Source organism: Epargyreus clarus, unplaced genomic scaffold, assembly GCF_041222505.1.
Source record: "Epargyreus clarus isolate Ecla_fem2 unplaced genomic scaffold, WU_Ecla_fem_2.2 ptg000003l, whole genome shotgun sequence".
In the NCBI taxonomy this organism is placed as follows: domain Eukaryota; kingdom Metazoa; phylum Arthropoda; class Insecta; order Lepidoptera; family Hesperiidae; genus Epargyreus; species Epargyreus clarus.
Window position 1 is genome coordinate 13,745,549 of NW_027332211.1, and position 12,761 is coordinate 13,758,309.

Consider the following 12,761-nt stretch of genomic DNA (forward strand, 5'->3'; position numbering starts at 1 on the left):
AGTTTAATTGTATAGTCGTGTAGCTATTGGCTTTCCTAATAACTGCAATTTCACGATCGAAAATTTTATGTTTATTTCTTACCTATATGTACCTACGTACTACTGACGCGACAATGAACAGATGCATCTTATAGTGAAGTTTTTAACCAATTTCATTCCAGTAAATCTCTTTGAACGTAATAAAGTTTGAGGCTTTTGTGCAGCGTGAGCGGGACTCGTGGGAAATGAATCACAACCCCATTTTCAATTCTGAAGGGTAGGGCTACCCTGAGGGAGGGAAGCTTGTCCCGTTGCACCCTCGCCGTGACACCCAAATAGCTGTAATAATCGCAATGCACTATATGCGACATGTCTAGGGTTACGGTGTAAGCCGAATATGGTCGATTTCTGTATTTAATTTTTCACAGTTACATTAATATTTTACCTATTAAGAAGCTACTGATGGCGTACATAAAAAATACTATATTGCGTATGTATCGTGCGTATACAATATTGTGTAAAGAAACCTTATTCCCATTTACATCTCGCTTGTCATTGTGTTGCTAAACAAAATAATGGCGAAAAAACAGGTCAAATACTTGTGTTTATGGAATTTTAAACATCCAATCATACATACCAATGTAAATACGTACAATAATTTTCTTTTATTAATGCAATCAAAATGATATTTTAATGTTGGAAATGCAAATTTAAACCAATGGCGCTCAAATACTCTTATCGGGGAATCGGTACCTGCTTATTTATTTCTTTTTCTTTAACAAATACGAATTACGTACACTAGCATTTTTCGTTCAGAAAATTGTATCTAAAATGTATTATGAAATGAACGAAACGAACAAAATGTTGAGTTGGCTTGAAATTTGTTTCATATTTTGAACTTTAAGCAAATCGCAATACAGGTTGTTTCTAACGTTGTACTAAGGCGATTGTGCTAGATGTTCGGTGGGCAGGAACAGGGTAGTTCGGGACGTGTTGGAGTACATTTTGAAGACAAAAGACCGTAATCCGATACTGTGCGGGCGAAACGGTCGTACGTGCACAGCGAATAAAACTTAAAAAATACACCTTGCTAAGACTGATATTTTGTACCGCTTCGACATCTAAATTAAAAAACTCATTTAGCGCTGCCTGTCTTTAGGAATATGTATTTTTTTACATCAACGATGGAAAATAACATAAAGTATAGAAGCTTATGTAGAAAGGTTGGCTTATCAAAATTCACTTATCGACTATTTAGCAACACTGAAAAGCCAATTTCAAGTTTAATTCAGCGCGCAGGTTAACGATTGGAATACGTGACATTTCATACAAATTCATTGGTAGAAATCGTGTACACATTACAGTACAGGTTATTTTCATGAAAACTAGTTTTAAATTTAATGCAACGCGCAAGGTAATATGGACTACTTACGAGTAAGTATGGTGTCTGAAAATGAATTTATATAAAGTCGCGTAATTTTATATAAATTAATTGTCAGATACCAAATATATCAGTACTTTTCATGTATGTTTGAAGACGATACTATAATACTTTCTTATTATTTATTAATTTTATAACTATTTAAATTGTCGCTATTTAGAAATATTGAAATTGTTTACTTTATTTGTAGTGTCAACCATATGGTCTCTGCTATTCATCAGTGGGGTTTTACAACAGAGAAAATGTCTCAAGAACATAGATTAAATAATAGCTAATTTTGTTCCTATGAACGTAGATACGGGATATCCGCTAAAATAAAGTAACCGTTTCTATCTTAGATGTAGTACTTAGTCGGAAAATTAAAAAAATGCTTATTAATTTTAAATGAAGTAGCATTATGGTACGCCTAATTTTTATTGGTTACGCTTTTGACTTTTAAACATTTTCTAGTACAGAGTGGCCTATGTTTACTCCCTGTAAACCTCATGATTTTCCCGCCAACTTTCTTCCAAATCGGTTCGTTAGTTTCGCAGTTTACCCTGAACAATAAAAACAATAATATGGAAAACAATAAAAAATGGATTTCTCTGTTTTCGTCTAATGAAATAACTTTAAATCTAGATGACACGGATGGGTCATGTTTGTTGTTTTAAAAATTACTGATATACATTTTTTTCTTTACTGATTTTTTTATTTAAATAAAAAGTAGAGTAGACCTACTAATGTTAAGTTAACGAAAAAGTAGGTAGAAATAAGACTATTAATTGTAATTTGGAGTGACAATGTTTGAACCAATTGTTGTAATAAGCAGCAAACTTACAAAGTATACCAGCTATAAGGCCCATCATCAAACAAATCATGGTATTTTCTTTGAACATTTAACAACATTAATGCTCCATATTTGTAGATACTAATCATCGATAAGATTTCGATAATGTTGACAAAAAGCTATGATTGATGAGCTAAGTTGGTAAACATAACAAAATTTATCATAACCTATATACTCTTGTGCCTAAACATGTCATATTAGGAATAATTATCTATATGATTGCCTAGCGTGCTTGTAGAATTACCTGTTAAAACGTCTGGTAGATAATGGATGACTAATTATCTACATACCGTTTTTATGCTTTCAAAGGACCTGACTACTAATTTAGAAAGATTTCTGATAGTGTGGATACGTGTGATAGTTTAGAAAACACTACATTACCTTGTTAAGCAGTATTCCAATCCAGTTCAAGATAGTTAAGAATTCTAAGATAATATTTCAAAACATAACAACGTTTTATGATTAATTTGCCTAAAAATGAACACAACACAATTTTTATAAACTTAACAAAGAACGTTTCAAACTGGCTATTTGCAACGATAACTTTAATTGTCCTGTCTAACCAATATTGGGACGCTTTCTATTTGGACGTCTGGCTCTAGTCGTCCGATAGTCGGTGCAATAAATTATATGTAGGTACAGACATCGAATATGTACAGACAAAATAAAATAGTTTCGTTAACTTTCGTTCTGTACAATGTGTAAGCATATTTATACTATCCGTAACGCGACCACGCAGACACGGGCCATGTCTCAGAATATTATACAGAAAAAATACGAGTTTGTCTAATACGACACGTTCAAACTAAAATATAAATATTGGGAAGCGCTTGACAATAATGAGTCCAAAAGTTTGAGAACACCGGTTCACCGGCTCTAATATGAAAGGACATTTATTCCTACGATTGCTGTCGGTGTGTACACTTAGTAGTTTAGAAATAGTTGAAAAAAAAAGAGATTTTCTTCAAAATTTGGATGATTTTCAAATTTCGAGTTTATGGAAATCGCAAGCATGAAATGGAATGGATAGGTACCTATGTGGCCAAAACCATTAGCCGATATCCACGGCGACGATCGTTCTATTTTTTTTCAACAGGTGCAATCAATAACAAACAACATTAGTCCTTTGTCTAATTCCATTTTCGATCAAATATTTTGATAGAAGGATCCCATGGTTAATATGAAGTCAAGAGTAAAGTCGCACAGCGGCCACATAACCTTTAAGCTAAACATAAACTTTTAAATTAGATGTCGTATTGCAATTGCTACTGATGACTCAAATCGTCCTTAGTACATAACGTTTACCTACAACTAACGTGTAACCAAGCCAACCAAATCGGTTATCTATTTCCGTTTGTCGAAAAACTTGTATAAGTGGAATCGTAGAATTCAGCGAGGCGTGGCGAGATGCGAAACAATTGGGCGGTCGGGCCCGCCTCTCGCTACGAGACTACGTCGTAACCCGTAGGCATGCATAGCACTGGATTCTGTTATCACTGACCATTCATAAGGAATAAGTTATGTTATTGATATGATTTTTTGACCCACGCTTTGACTCCTTTGATGCGCCGTTCCGGGTTCAGTCTCCGAGGCAGATATTTTAATAATGAATTTAAAATTAAGTAATTTGGGTATTTAAATATTTAATTTAGTTCTTAAGTAATGAATTAGGAAATTTTGGGTCTAAATGCTCGTGTACTCATATGTATGTCTACGACACCCACGATACACGGAATTCAACGTGATTTATAGTTACATTTGGAGGTTCGGGAGGTGTTTTTGCAGATGAAGTTTACACCACTTCTAATGGACCTTCATAAAGATATAACCACGCTTATAGTAAAAACATAAAATCAGAAGCACTGTCTACTATAAGTCTAAATTAGAAATGATTAAATGTTTCTGTCCTTAACAATACAGACAGACGTTGATTGCTATCGTAGATAAATGAGTAGCTAGTAAATGAATTATTTCCGCTACACTGAAGTATTGTTGGTAAGATACGTGAGACGTCCATGAAAATCAAATGCGGTTACTGAGATTTTAAGCATTTTTATATCAAACTATCTTTGTTTCAAACCAGGATCGTGAAATAGCAGAACAAACTATAATAATTAAAACGATGTCAATTTTACATACTACGAGTACAACTCTTACAATATTTCTAAAACAAATTTTAAAATATTTTTCTATTTTTTACCTGGTGGTCACAATTGCGCTTTTTTGTGTACATTTTTTTTACTTTTTATCGACAAGTTAGTGAGGTACATTCAAGATTTACCCAAATAAACAGAGTCACAAAATTAACTAATCTTTGGGTGTTGATAGAGTAGAACCGACCAATTTCTTACGTACAATGTAAAATTGCTACATTTTCTTCTGTATTTCTTTATAACATTGATTTCATAAAGAATTATCCGAAGAAATGGGCTAGAGATAAGCCACTTTTGCTTTGAAATACCTAGGACGCCTGCATAAAATCAAAATACCTTATGCGGGCAAAGTCACCGTGAAACTAGTAATTGCCACGTATTATTGCTCGGAATTATGCAAATGTTTATTGGGCAGGAAGGCAGGAACTAAAATGAGTTTAGTGTGTTAACAGCCGCTTAACGACTACACTTTCCACTGTTTGTTTTTACTGATAAGCGTAATTTCTTTCTTTGTGTCGTTTATTTTAAAGAACAATTGTTTTGAAGTATTTTAGGGTTATTATTTAATAGAGATTTCACGGAAGTATATTTTATTTTACATTCCAATTTCAGTCATTCTTTTCTTTGTCGATTATCCAACATTTATCGTAGTATAGTTACATTTTGATCGAATATATTAGGTAAGTAATTAAGTAGGTATAGAATTCAATTATCAATTATGACTACCTAAAAATAATAAAATATGTCCCTATATTATTTTATTGCACATATAAAGATCATACACGCGAACACATAAAAGAATGCCTACAAGTATTTATGTTTGTACAAAGCCAGTATGGTGCCAAGTGTTCAGTATTACAATAAGCCACATTTCAGGCGTCTTTTGTTTCGCCACCTGTATCTTTCAAGTACGAAATTACGAATATCTAGTAATTAACAATAACTCGTTTATTAAGAAATATATTAAGTATTTTTCTGTAATAAAATAGTCTTGGTATAAATACGTATAATTTATACTTAATATATTTACCTTTTCAGACCATAAAATTAGAATTTATAAACGAATAATATTTTAACGTAAATAAAAAATACATTAGCACATTACATTACTTGTATAATAAAGAAATGTACGATGTATAATACAAATTAACGTGAAACCATTTTAATCAACATAATGACACAAGTCATAATAAAATCGATCCCACTTAAGTGCAAGACAATAAAATAACGATCATCCATCGCCTATGTGTAGGTACATGCATATTTTAGTAGTTCTATGGAGCTTGTCACTATCTCTATCTACTAGAAAGTTTGTTTAATTACTATTATTATTTTTTAGGGTTCCGTACATAATAGATCATTATTACGTTTACGTTTATCGGTCCTTCGTTCCGTCCGTCGTTTTTTATTTAAGGAACAGTATCTTTTGAGCCGGTAGTTAAATAGGTAACCGGTTAAAATGTTTACAGAACATGTTATCATGTCGGATATCCTAACAAATCATAAAAAGAGAAATAAATTGATAACTAGTAAATAAACATTTTTTGTCAAATACGTTAAAAACGTTGTGTAGTCTTACAGAATCGTCAAATTGCGAGTCCAAGGCACAATTGACCCATTTTCTTATTTAAAATCGAATCCAAAGCTTTCATACAGAAATTCACAATTTGTAGTCCTAACACATGTAATAAATAAAACTTTTTTATACAAGTAGGTACTTATATTTTGTCACGATATGGTAAGTTATATTATGTACATTCACGTGTCATTACAGGCTATTATCGAATACCAATATGGATTTTAAAATATTTATTACAAATATTTATTAAGACTTATTTTATAAGTAACTTGCTGACCCGGCAAACGTTGTTGCCATATGAATAAAAAAATGTTAAGGGTGAACAACCCTTATCACTTAGGGGTATGAAAAATAGATAGTTGCCGATTCTCAGACCTACTGAATATGCCTATAAAATTTGGTGAAAATCGGTAGGTAAAGCCGTTTCGGAGGAGTACGGTAATTAACATTGTGACACGAGAATTTTATATATAAGATATTTGATCGCAATAGTGATTTAGAATCTTTTTAAAATTTGTGATGTTCTTGAATAGGGTCGAAATTTTTAAGGTAAAGCGTGTATATAAATTCTGTGAATTGATTAAAGATAAAAAAACAAATAAAAGTATTATTTGCAACAAATTAAAAAACATAAAAAACAGGCACCCTGATTAACAATTCTTAAGCAATTCTAGAACTATTTATCTATGGTTTTTCCTATGGTTCTTGGTGTTTTTATTCATTTTTACCTAAAATAATGCCCTATCACAAAATATCACTATCGGTTCATAATCAAATGGAAATAAGACTGTACAGCAGTTTCAAAACAAACACAGTTAGTTAGGCCGCGATAAGTTTATCACAGCCGTGCCTAACTTGGTTTACCGTGTGCGTTTCGCTTAGCACTATGCGCTTCGATTAAATTGTACTGATTACAATTGTTGGGTGCATATTTTCTGTGAGGATAAAAACTTACTTTGATTTGATTTTTGTTGTAACAAATATCCATTTAACACACTTTATGATAATTAATTTGGAAGTTATAAATCATACCCACAAACCTGTATCTAAAAAAAATACAGGTCTGTGATCTTACCAATCTGGTATGGTATGATATTTTGATTCCGAACCGTAAAATATTTTTTCTAATTTTCTAATATGTTTAAAAGAAACAATATAATGTACAAAACATTGTTGAGACTTTATTTCTCAAATTTCACAGGTGTTAGATATATGCATATGGTGTATGTATTAGCATATGCCAAATTTGAAATAGATATGTTAGTTAAGATCTTACTAAGAATCTACACATTTGATTTCTGTTCTTATGTTAATTTAGGTACTAACACAAAAAACAATATGAACGACATGTCACACAAAATAAACATAACTCTCCCTTAGCAGTCGGGTAAAATATAGGAAAAGTTATGGTGGCTTTCAACAATACCACTTTATCGAAAAGTACTGCAATCGGGCTATCAGCACAGCATTCATAAATGTTATAAAACTATAATTTACGTCGTGACTGTAGAATTGTTACCTACTTGCACAAATACCGCTGTAATGCAAGTTATACTTTACACGAGGCGTTATAGCTCGTGGGAATAACTTAAGAATTTAAATATTAGCTTAAAAATATAAATTTTAATAAAGTGATAAGGGAAGTATTGCGGCAATGCACAAAATTAAGACGAATCTAACGACATCTCATATTCTTAAATGTATAGAAGCGTATAGCTACGCCATAGATTAGTAAAGATAACTCACTCGTAACAAAAAAATGTACCCAGTTTTGAGAATTGAAATAGTTGTGTAAAAAAGTTTTGCCACGTCTCTGTGCTAAAATGTTTGAAATAATGATTTATTTATTATGTAAATTACGCAGTGTTAGTTATTTATTCGTAAATTTTCTCCAAAATTGTTTTTATTTGTCAATAATTCAAAAAAAGAACTTACTAATAAGCCGTTTGTGGCTTCATTCAAGGCGGCGAAGTATCTTTACTAATCTATGAAGTACGCTTGAAAAACATTTTTTTTCCGCAGGGTAAAGAAAACAAATAGTGAAATTAACTTGAAAGTGATGAGTAAAAACAAAAGAGAAATTATTCACCAAATAGGTACATTGTACCTATTATACACTGTCCTTTCATGTTTAAAATACAGAAAATAGAAATACATTTTGACGTTATGGGTTTAATTCGTGTTCCATAAATATTATTCTCACCGATAAATATCTTTACTCCTTTTTGTAATACAATTTAAAGTAAGAATGGAAAAAAATGTTTTTGTGTTACCTTTCTGTTGTAAAATTCATATACTAAGGACGATTGAAAAGAGATTACCATAGTGTCATTAGACCTTCGGTATCTGGAGGTCATCACATTTACTTCATTTCTATCGACTTCGGTCTAGATGTTCGTATGTGGTCCAGTTTAAATTGGTCTCTGTTTTGCATTTATTGTTATTTATGGGCCTAGTGTTCGGAGGTCTGGTAATAGTGGTCGATCGGCCGAGGAGCGAGGTGGCGACCTGCGGCTCTTGCATACATTTCAATAGGTAATGACGGAACCACGTCACTGTAACGTGAAATTGTATATTAAAATTGATTCAATAGAAACTGAACAATTCACATTTATTTTATTTTTTTACTTGACAATAATATAAAAGCATAGACAGTGCCTGTGTAGTTAGAATTCGGAGAAAAGCTAAATGTTCCGTCTTGTTGTACAACTTATAATTGCTGTTATTATATCACAAATTAATTGTATTTATTACCCACGTCTTTTTCAGGCTACTGAAACACGCACGATTTTTTGACTTTTTACTTTAATTTAAAAATTGATAACTTTCAAAGTAGGTAAAATCATTTACAGACTTATAAAAATTTGTAAGTTCTTCATTCAGATTAATCCAATGTATAGGTTTTATATTTTCTAGGTACATTTAAATAATCATCTAGGCATTTAAGTAAAGACCAAATTAATACGAGTAGGTAGGTAACTAGAAAACTGAAATCGGAAACTAATACGTTACACGTAAAGATAATCCGTAACAGTATTGTGGCTTCCGATCCTTGTAAAGTGCTTTAGGCACGTGAGTAGAAAGCTACATGACGCATCCACATGAATAAACTAGCTACATTGCTACGTTATATTAATAATTTGTTTTTAATTCACTAGTTTCTTGACATAGCCTAGTTGTCTACATACTGCCACAGTAGGGATTAAAATAGAGCCCTTAATACGTATAACTGATTTTTTAATATTTAAAAGGTATATCTTACATATAAAATTCTCGTGTCACAATGTTAGTTACCGTACTCCTCCGAAACGGCTATACCGATTTTCACAAAATTTTATGTGCATATTCAGTAGGTCTGAGAATCGGCTACTATCTATTTTTCATACCCCTAATTGATAAGGGTCTCTCTGTTTACACTCTTAACATTTTTTTTTATTTATATGGCTACACAACGTTTGCCCGGTCAGCTAGTTAGTATATAATGATCACATATGGGTACGTTAAAATCCATCTACGACTAATGACGTTGATTAGGTCTATATTGGATATTATGGGTGTGAGTGTTATTATTGTGTTAAAAGTTGTATCTACGAGTATATTAACGTAGAGCATGGAAAAGAAACACAACTCCGAACTTTCAATAACTAACTTCTAAACTTGTATTTGGTTTAAAAAGGATATAGTAATTCTAATTTCCTTGGATAATGTAAATGAGATATAAATGTTATTTTTTGTTTACAGGTAATAATGGGTGACAGGGCGGCGGCGGAGCGTGCTTGCAAAGACCCCAACCCCATCATCGATGGCAGGAAGGCGAACGTGAACCTCGCTATCCTCGGAGCCAAGCCCAGAGGGAACCTTGCGCCAGGTAAGGATTTTATTTCATAAATATTTCCACTATCATTTTTACCATAAATTTACAGGATATGGAGGTATCCCCGGAACGCTATGACATGGGTCTTTTTAAATAAGGTGCAAAAGAACTCTTCTTCAAAGCCGGCGATGCATTCGCGACTCCTCTGGTATTGCAAATGTCGGTAGATGACGTTGACTGCCTGCCTGTCTGCCGTATCACTTAGCTTTAAGTACCAAGAAATCCATTCAGTGCCATTCTTTAATCTCAAAAAAAGATAGAAAAGGGATAACAAATATTTATTTGGTGACTATTTAAAATGGCGTATTGTTGAGCACGGATCTTTCTGAACTCAGATGCGGCTAGGTATATATTGCATCACGTTGTTCCAGTTAATTTAGAAAATAACAAGCCTTTTAATTATCTTAAATGCCTGAAAACTATTTACATAATATATTATGAAAACCAGGACCGGTTTAACTTCTTCTCTGAAACATGAAAATCGTCACAAAAATGCAAATACACTGAAAACGTATGTTGCGTAACTTGAAAACACGAAAGGTTCAGATTACAAAACTGATTTTCAATCCGGCCCTCACATTACCTCACGTCAACCTAGAGGCCACACATGCATAATGTAGTTAAGTACAAAGGGTTTTTACATTGAATAGTACTTAGATGATAATCATAAATAATAGAACAATTATTATGATGTTTTGGTTGCTTATGATCAAGTGCAAAAGATTAAAATCATTATTGAGAAAAACTAAATTGAATTTATTGAAACTCGTCAATGGCTACCAAACCAAAAATAATAGAATGCAAAATACTTATATTAATAGAAAATATTCATTGAATAAAAACTCCTCCCTTATTATATACTATTGAAATTCCTACAAATCGTAAAGAAACGATAAGTATTCGAGGATAAACCCATGTGGATGACATTCGATGTGGATAAAACTTTTTGTAACGCGAGGTAAACATACGGTTGCCCATTCTTAGCCATGAGATTACGTAACAAGATCATTATGTTTGTTCTGTAAGGGTAACTGATTCACAGAAGGTCTGGGAGCGTCGCTTATCAGCTGTGTAGAGCATTTTTTGCTCCGGAGTTCGAAACTTTATTTTTTGTCGTTCTATCTCCGTTACAAAAATTGATCGTCGCGTGTGACACAATACCGGCTCTGTGGGGGTCAATACGTAGCAGAAATCCCTCGGAGCGTACAACGTGGGGAACTCACGAGGGATAAGGATTACACGATCAATATTTTTGCTCATACCTTGCATCTGTACTCGCTGCACTGTTGCGTAATTTTGAGGGCTTCTTTTTGTGGCTACTTATTCAAAGAATGGTGCGTTAGTTTAGATTTTGTTCGGTTAATTATTAATTAAGTTAAATTGCATAAATATTCTTTATAAGTATTCATTTATTGTTTTTTTTTTTTTTTTTTTTATAATATAAGAGTAGCAGACGAGCATGCAGTCCACCTGATGATAAGTGGCTACTGCCGCCCATGGACATCTGCAATCAACCCCAGATAGGAAAAGATATTCCTACCTGAGATCGGCCACAGATGCGCTGCTACACCTGAGGACTAAGCTGGAACGCCTCGGAAAAGTCTGTCTCCCTTACCACACCCTTCAAACCGGAACACAGCAGCGCTTAACACTGCTGTTATTAGGTAGAAATAGGTGTGGCGGTGGTGCCGCCGGAGTCGAACTACAAAGGGTTCTACCACCTTCCTACCTGTACAAATAATAATAGCCGTTAATTTAACTTTTAATTATAATAAACTAATAATCCAAAAGGTATGTCTAAGGTGTCGCTTAAGTAGAACCACGGAGTTTTAAGTTAAAATAACTAATATAATTTTGGTTAAAACATAACAGTTTTATTTAGAAGTCTTGAAAAATAAGCATGGTCATAAAATCGTCAATTACTTGACCTACTGCTTAAATTAACTTTGTTTCAATTGTTATGTTCAGGTTATTGTTTTTGTATCGGTATTCGTAGCAATTGTAATCCATGTAGGTATGTAACACCAGAATATTAAAAATAAGTTAAATTGCATAAATATTCTTTATAGGTATTCATTTATTGTACAAATAATAATAGCCGTTAATTTAACTTTTAATTATAATAAACTAATAATAATCCAAAAGGTATGTCTAAGGTGTCGCTCAAGTAGAACCACGGAGTTTTAAGTTAAAATAACTAATATAATTTTGGTTAAAACATAACAGTTTTATTTATAAGTCTTGAAAAATAAGCATGGTCATAAAATCGTCAATTACTTGACCTATTGCTTAAATTAACTTTGTTTCAATTGTTATGTTCAGCTTATTGTTTTTGTATCGGTATTCGTAGCTATTGTAATCCATGTAGGTATGTAACACCAGAATATTAAAAATAAGTTCTATACAATAGAGTTATTGGACCAAGGTTTCCCAAATTTAAATGGAGTTCCGCGTACCCTTCTAGATTTTTAAGACAATAGCGAACCCCTTTAGAAAACTGGCTACAAATGAAACAAAACAAGGAAGGTGTTTTATTAAAATTTGTTAATTAATGTGATGAGTTTGTAGTTAAAATAGAGTAGAAATATAGTTTTTCCGTCGCTTTCGCCAGTTAACGAGTCGTCATTACGTGAACTTTATTGCATCCCCCTACGACTAATTGATGTACCCTGAGGGGAACGCGTACCCCACTTTGAGAAGCCCTACGACATATTATTGTAATAACAATTAGAACGAAAATAATTGTGTACTATTTCGAATGTGTACTAAGTCTAATAACATTGTTATATCTAGATTTTACAAAGTGATAAAACCTTTGTCGTTTGACTAAGAAGGCACAACTACCACACCTATTTCTATCTAACAACAACAGTATTAAGTGCTGCTGTTCTGGTTTGAAGTGTGAT

At 32.7% G+C, this 12,761-nt stretch overlaps 1 protein-coding gene across 1 annotated transcript in view; it reads left to right on the top strand.

Annotated features, from left to right (window-relative positions):
* Positions 1 to 12,761, top strand: part of LOC140754729 (RNA-binding protein 38) — a 35,881-nt gene that overhangs the window by 954 nt on the left and 22,166 nt on the right. The window contains exon 2 of the mRNA XM_073089809.1: positions 9,723 to 9,849. Within this exon, the coding sequence (XP_072945910.1) occupies positions 9,723 to 9,849 (127 nt within the window). The remainder of the gene's footprint in view (positions 1 to 9,722; positions 9,850 to 12,761) is intronic.